This window comes from Nematolebias whitei, chromosome 1 (genome assembly GCF_014905685.2).
Source record: "Nematolebias whitei isolate Nwh7 chromosome 1, NemWhi1, whole genome shotgun sequence".
NCBI lineage: Eukaryota > Metazoa > Chordata > Actinopteri > Cyprinodontiformes > Rivulidae > Nematolebias > Nematolebias whitei.
Window position 1 is genome coordinate 57,784,885 of NC_056498.1, and position 5,747 is coordinate 57,790,631.

The 5,747-nt window shown below is 41.2% G+C and overlaps 1 protein-coding gene across 1 annotated transcript in view; it reads right to left on the reverse strand.

Moving 5' to 3' along the window:
- Positions 1-5,090, reverse strand: part of mat1a (methionine adenosyltransferase I, alpha) — a 10,779-nt gene extending 5,689 nt beyond the window's left edge. Inside the window, exons 1-5 of the mRNA XM_037685795.1 lie at positions 4,788-5,090; positions 3,475-3,552; positions 3,147-3,269; positions 2,957-3,069; positions 316-459 (exon numbers count right to left, since the gene is read on the reverse strand). Of these exons, the coding sequence (XP_037541723.1) occupies positions 316-459; positions 2,957-3,069; positions 3,147-3,269; positions 3,475-3,552; positions 4,788-4,854 (525 nt within the window). The 5' untranslated portion in view covers positions 4,855-5,090. The remainder of the gene's footprint in view (positions 1-315; positions 460-2,956; positions 3,070-3,146; positions 3,270-3,474; positions 3,553-4,787) is intronic.
- Between the last annotated feature and the right edge of the window lie 657 nt (positions 5,091-5,747).

Here is a 5,747-nt window from a genome sequence, read left to right on the forward strand (position 1 = left end):
GTATATATATACCGGTACTTTAATTTGTCATTTCTTTCCCAAATCTGCAACTCATCAACAGAGAGCTCTAAATTCAAGTCACTAATTCTTCATAACTGATGATAAATTTACTGGAACTGGAGATGAATGATTTAGTTTGTCTCAACGAGCAGCATCTGACACTAAATCAATTTAATTTTTATCATACCTACACAACCAGCTCCATTGGATCAACACATTTTTTTCATTAGTTTTTAAGAGCGCAGAAAGAAAACCAGATCAAAGAAGACGGTTTACATTTGTTTATGTGAGCCTGTGCTGAACAGACATCATCACCTGTGTTTTAGAGTCGGGACGCAGCCACGAGACGGTGCCGTTGCGTCTGAGTTCGGCCATCTTCGAGTTGAGTTTGTGGGCTAAGACGATGGTGAGAGGCATGCACTCCTCCGTCTCGTCTGTGGCGTAGCCGAACATCAGACCCTGCAGGAGTCGGAACGAGGCGGAAAACAAGCAAACTGAACATTGTTATGCTGATAATACACAGTTATATTTGTCCATGAAACCCAATGAATCCAATCAGTTACTTGGACTACAAGCATGTCTTAAAGACATAAAAACCTGGATGACCCTGAATTTTCTGCTTTTGAACACAGACAAGACTGAGGTTTTAGTTTTTGGACCTGAGAATTTTAAAAATACATTTTTCAGTCTTTTGCCCTCCTTGGATATAATTAATCTGTCCTCCAGCTCTAATGTTAAAAATCTTGGTGTTATTTTTGATCAGGACTTGTCTTTTATCCTCCACATTAAAAACGTTACTAGAACCGCCTTCTTCCACCTGTGTAATATCACTAAAATTAGAAACATCTTATCTAAAAATGATGCAGAAAAACCGGTTCATGCATTTATCACGTCTAGACTGGACTATTGCAATGGTTTATTATCTGGGTGTCCAAATATTTCTTTAAAACGTCTTCAGTTGATCCAAAGTGCTGCTGCCAGAGTCTTAGCTGGAGTTAGTTGGAGAGATCTCTCTCCAGTTTTAGCTTCTCTCCATTGGCTCCCTGTGAAGTTCAGAATTGAATTCAAAATCTTACTTCTAACCTACAAAGCTCTCAACAACCTAGCTCCATCTTATATACGAGATCTTATTGTTCCATATTTTCCTAACAGAGCACTTTGCTCTCAGCCTGCAGGCTTACTTGTGGTTCATAGAGTTTCCAAGAGCAGGATGGGAGGAAGGTATTTCAGTTATCAGGCTCCCCTCTTGTAGAACCAACTTCCAGTTTCTGTCCGTGAGGCTGACACATTGTCCAGTTTAAAGACTTGGTTTAAGATTTTCCTTTTTGATAAATCCTATAGTTAGTGTTGGCTTTGTTTCTTGACCTATCCCTTATCCTATGCTGCTATAGGCGTAGACTGCTTGAGGACAAATTGACTTCATTTCATCAAATGAATACTATCCATCCATCCATTATCTTTACCCGCTTATTCCATTTTGGGTCATGGGGGTCGCTGGTGCCCATGTCCAGCTATCACTGTGCGAGGGGCGGGGTACACCCTGGACGGGTCGCAAGTCCATCACAGGGCCACATAGAGACAAACGAGACAAACAACCATTCACTCTCTCACTCACACCTAGGGACAATTTTAGAGTTACCAATCAGCCTAACATGCATGTTTTTGGTCTGTGGGAGGAAACCGGAGTACCCAGAGAAAACCCACGCATGCACGGAGAGAACATGCAAAGTCCACCCAGAAAGGCCCCTGGACCGGGGTTTGAACCAAGGACCTGCTCGCTGAGAGGCAGCAGCTCTACCAGTTGCGCCACCGTGCTGCCCTCAAATGAATACCTGCAGTTACAAATGAATATACATGAATAGTTTGCATTTGTAATTATTTCTATCTTAATATGTGTTTTTTTTCCTCCTATAGAAGGACCTGCACACCTCCATTCTGGACCTGCCATTGTGTATTTGTTCCTCCTTTCTGTTCCTCTCGAACCCAGCCGGTCGGAGCAGATGACCACTTGTCCTGAGCCTGGTTCTGCTAAAGGTTTCTTCCTGTTACGAGGGTTTTTTTTTTCTTTCCACTGTCGCCTTTGTGTTAGCTCAGGATGGGAGACTGTGACGAAATGAAGACTCAGCGCAATCTGCTGGCTTCCTTCCTTCCTTCCTTCCTTAGATAGATAACTTTACTAATCGATTGTTATGTATATGAATGTTTTTATTCAGTGCTCTGAGATGACATGATGTGACTTGGCGTTATATAAATAAAGTGAATTGAATTGAATTGAACATCAATCAACAGCGAGAAGTGGTTTTCTAAATCCAAACGAAAAATATTACTTTAATCAAGTAGGTTTGTTTAGACAAAAATGAATTCTTGACAGCATGTATGGATTTATAGAACCTAAAATCTATAAAGATATGTTTGCAATGTTTGTAAAAGACCTCAAATTGATAAGCTTATCAGCTATGTTGTGATACTTAGAGGGGTTCAGCCACTAGATCTGCTCAGCTGGTCCAACCAGCAGCTGAAGCATGTTCTAACTGAAACTGAGCACAAATGCATTCGTTTCTGTCATATTTCTTCATTTCATGACTAATAAAAGGTACTCGGGATTTCTTTCAGCGATGAGCGTGCTTGTGTTTGTTGTTGACGTTTTTAAATCTTTATTTATTAGTGATTTTTGCATTTTATAATGTATTATTTACTGATTTTTACAAAGCTGTCTGGATGGCACGTTTAAAATGTCATTGTGTGGATGATGATGACAGTAAATGTTCGTGCGTTCATCATTCATTTTCTGTTACATCTATCTTTTAACAGTTTTGTTCACTTATGTAAAGTGAAGATATATACGCAAGTAAAAATCTGAATACTCTGACAACAGCCGAACTGAAGTTTGTCCAACATGGTGGCAGCGAGAATCATCAAGTCAAGCGACACGTTGTTCTGGTCCCAGTATTCTCACCTGGTCTCCCGCTCCAATGTCCTCCTCCCGTCTGTCAATATGGACGCCCTGAGCGATGTCCGGACTCTGCTGCTCCAGAGCCACCAGCACGTTGCACGTCTTATAGTCGAAACCTGCAAAAATAAATGAATGATCTCACAGCTGAAGACATATAAACTCAGTTTCCTGCTTCACATCTTTGTTTTCTCACCTTTGTCGGAGTTGTCATAGCCGATGTATTTAATGGTGTCCCTCACCACCCTCTGATAGTCCACATTGGCTCGAGATGTGATTTCACCACAGAGCAACACCATACCAGTCTTACACACCGTCTCTGTCAACACAATGAATAACTTTTAATAAAAACACTTTAAGAGAGATTTAGACCTGCCGTTTGGCAGCAGATGACATGTTTGTTGACATGAAGTCCAGAAAATAATCTGAGCCCTGCAGTCAAACCCACTGATCCACGATGCAGATGATGATGCTGAGATAAACATGTTTGAACATTTCTGTGTTTTCTGAAACGGATGGCTCACCACAGGCCACTTTAGCATCAGGATCCTGCTTCAGGTGTGCGTCCAGGACCGCATCACTGATCTGATCACAAATTTTATCTGTGGAGAAATAAAAAAAAATAATAAAAGATTTAACCTCAGAATAAAACGTGAAACTTAAAACTTATAGAGATGGGGGATTTCTACCCCAGTTTTATTCACAGGTGTAGTTTGAAGGAACACTTCACGGTTTATAATAACTTTATGAATATGTTTTGTGCAGAATTTGTGTTTACACATTAATATTTCAAACAGAAGGTGTTTTGCTGTGCGCAGTTTGAGTGCAGCACGAGTACAATGGCTCACCCCATCCCATGTTTTTGTCATCGGTCTGGAGCAACGCTGTGAACAGGTTGCATCAGAAACAACCTCAACATCTGGCTGAACGCACAGTTCCAGGACAAAATGTAACAGATGTTTATTTTTTTTTTCCATATTTACTCAAACTGATTCTGGCTTGGGTTTCTACCTGAACGTACCAAAAGACTGGCTGCTATCTGTGGGAACAGTCCAGACGTTGAGATGTGTTATCAAATTAGACAGTGCCTTTTTTCCTGCTGCTTTCCACCAAGGTTAAACACCTCTGAATGTGAAATAATGTTTGCATTAAAACCTGGCTTAACATACTGTTAGGATTTGACTCTTCTGGTTTTATCAAACAGAAACTGAGATAGAAGCACAGATTATAAAGAGTTATATTTCGTTAGAGCTGTGTAAGGGAACGCTGCGAGCTCAAAGTCATGTCATTATCTCTGATGCTTTACCATAGACGTGCATTTGCTGATTATCGATTCTGCACAGGGGACTTTGTCAGATTGTATATTTGTGAAGGGATTACAACACATGCACAGGGTTTAGCTGAGCGCAGCAGAGTAAAGGACACAGCAAAGTTTAACTTCTATCCTCGGGCTGGAAGTCGAAGCAGCTTTCCATGAACCGGCTCCTGCTCCAGCACGTCACTCCGTCCTCTCTTTTTTTTTTTTTTTTTTCTCAGAGTGAAACCTTACACCAGCACACCACCTCCTGCTTCACACAAGTGAAAGCTGCACACACATGTTGCAGTGAATGAAATTCCAAACATGGCTGATGAGTAACTCTTTTGAGCTATTTTAAACGTTAGGTTCGGCTTTCATTATGTCAATCCTTCTGCAAATGCATCTTTTTTATGATGTTAAACCATAAGGTTGATACTTTTCTGCTTTTAAAGTAAAAGTTCAACCATCTACCAAGTTGTGATGTTAAAGAAGTCTGATTTTATTGTTTGCACAGGTGGTTAAAGTCAAGCAAAGCCTCACCTGGGTGTCCCTCTCCCACGGATTCCGAGGTGAACATAAAAGAGCCGTCGTCCAGAAAATCACTCATTTTAGTCTGCGGGGCCGGACGCTCTGCAAGGTTCCTGAATCTCACACAGTCCGACGAGACCTGAAGGCACCTTTAAATTCCCACTGCTTCTCCTTCTCCACAGTAACAGTGAACTGGAAGCCAAAATCCCCGCAGCCAAGAGAAAGTCTGTCCAACAAAACTCCACGTCTGGCTCCACATGGCTCAATATATACGGCCAAGGACGCACACACACAAGCACGTGCGCGCGCACACACACGCATGTCATGTGAATCCATGGGACACTCCATTCCAGGGGGGAGTGGATGATGGGTGGGTAGTTCAGCTCGCAGAAGCAGCTTGTTAACCCTTTGTGAGCAACGTCATGGCAGAGTGTGTGTTACCTACTTCGGCTGATGTGATTCTTTCTGAGTGGAGGCAGGAATCTCTCAGTCCCTTCCCCTCCGCCTCGTCTCACCAGGGGACACCTCTGTCTGCTGGACCTGAGTCTAGTTGGGGTGACCTACAGAGCAGGGGTCACTAAAAACAAGCGCAAGGGTCAGCCTATGGTGCAAGAAATATATACAACAATAACAACAATAATAATAATATTGATAATTATTATAATGTGTGTTAATATACAGCATTTGTTGTTTATCAGCAAATGATTGGCATTTCACAGATGCTGCGACGAAGTAAGTCTTTGTTTATAGGCTTTTGAAAACAAGATTTTTTGAAACTACACATTCTGTCATTTTTAATTACCGGTAGTTACATGTGTGCAGTCCCTCGTTTATCGCGGGGGATCCATATCCTGAAAACCTGCGATAAGTGAAAAACTGCAAAGTAGGAATAGTAGTACAAGAAGTAAGTAGTCATTTATTTTAGTATATATATATATATATATATATATATATATATATATATATATATAT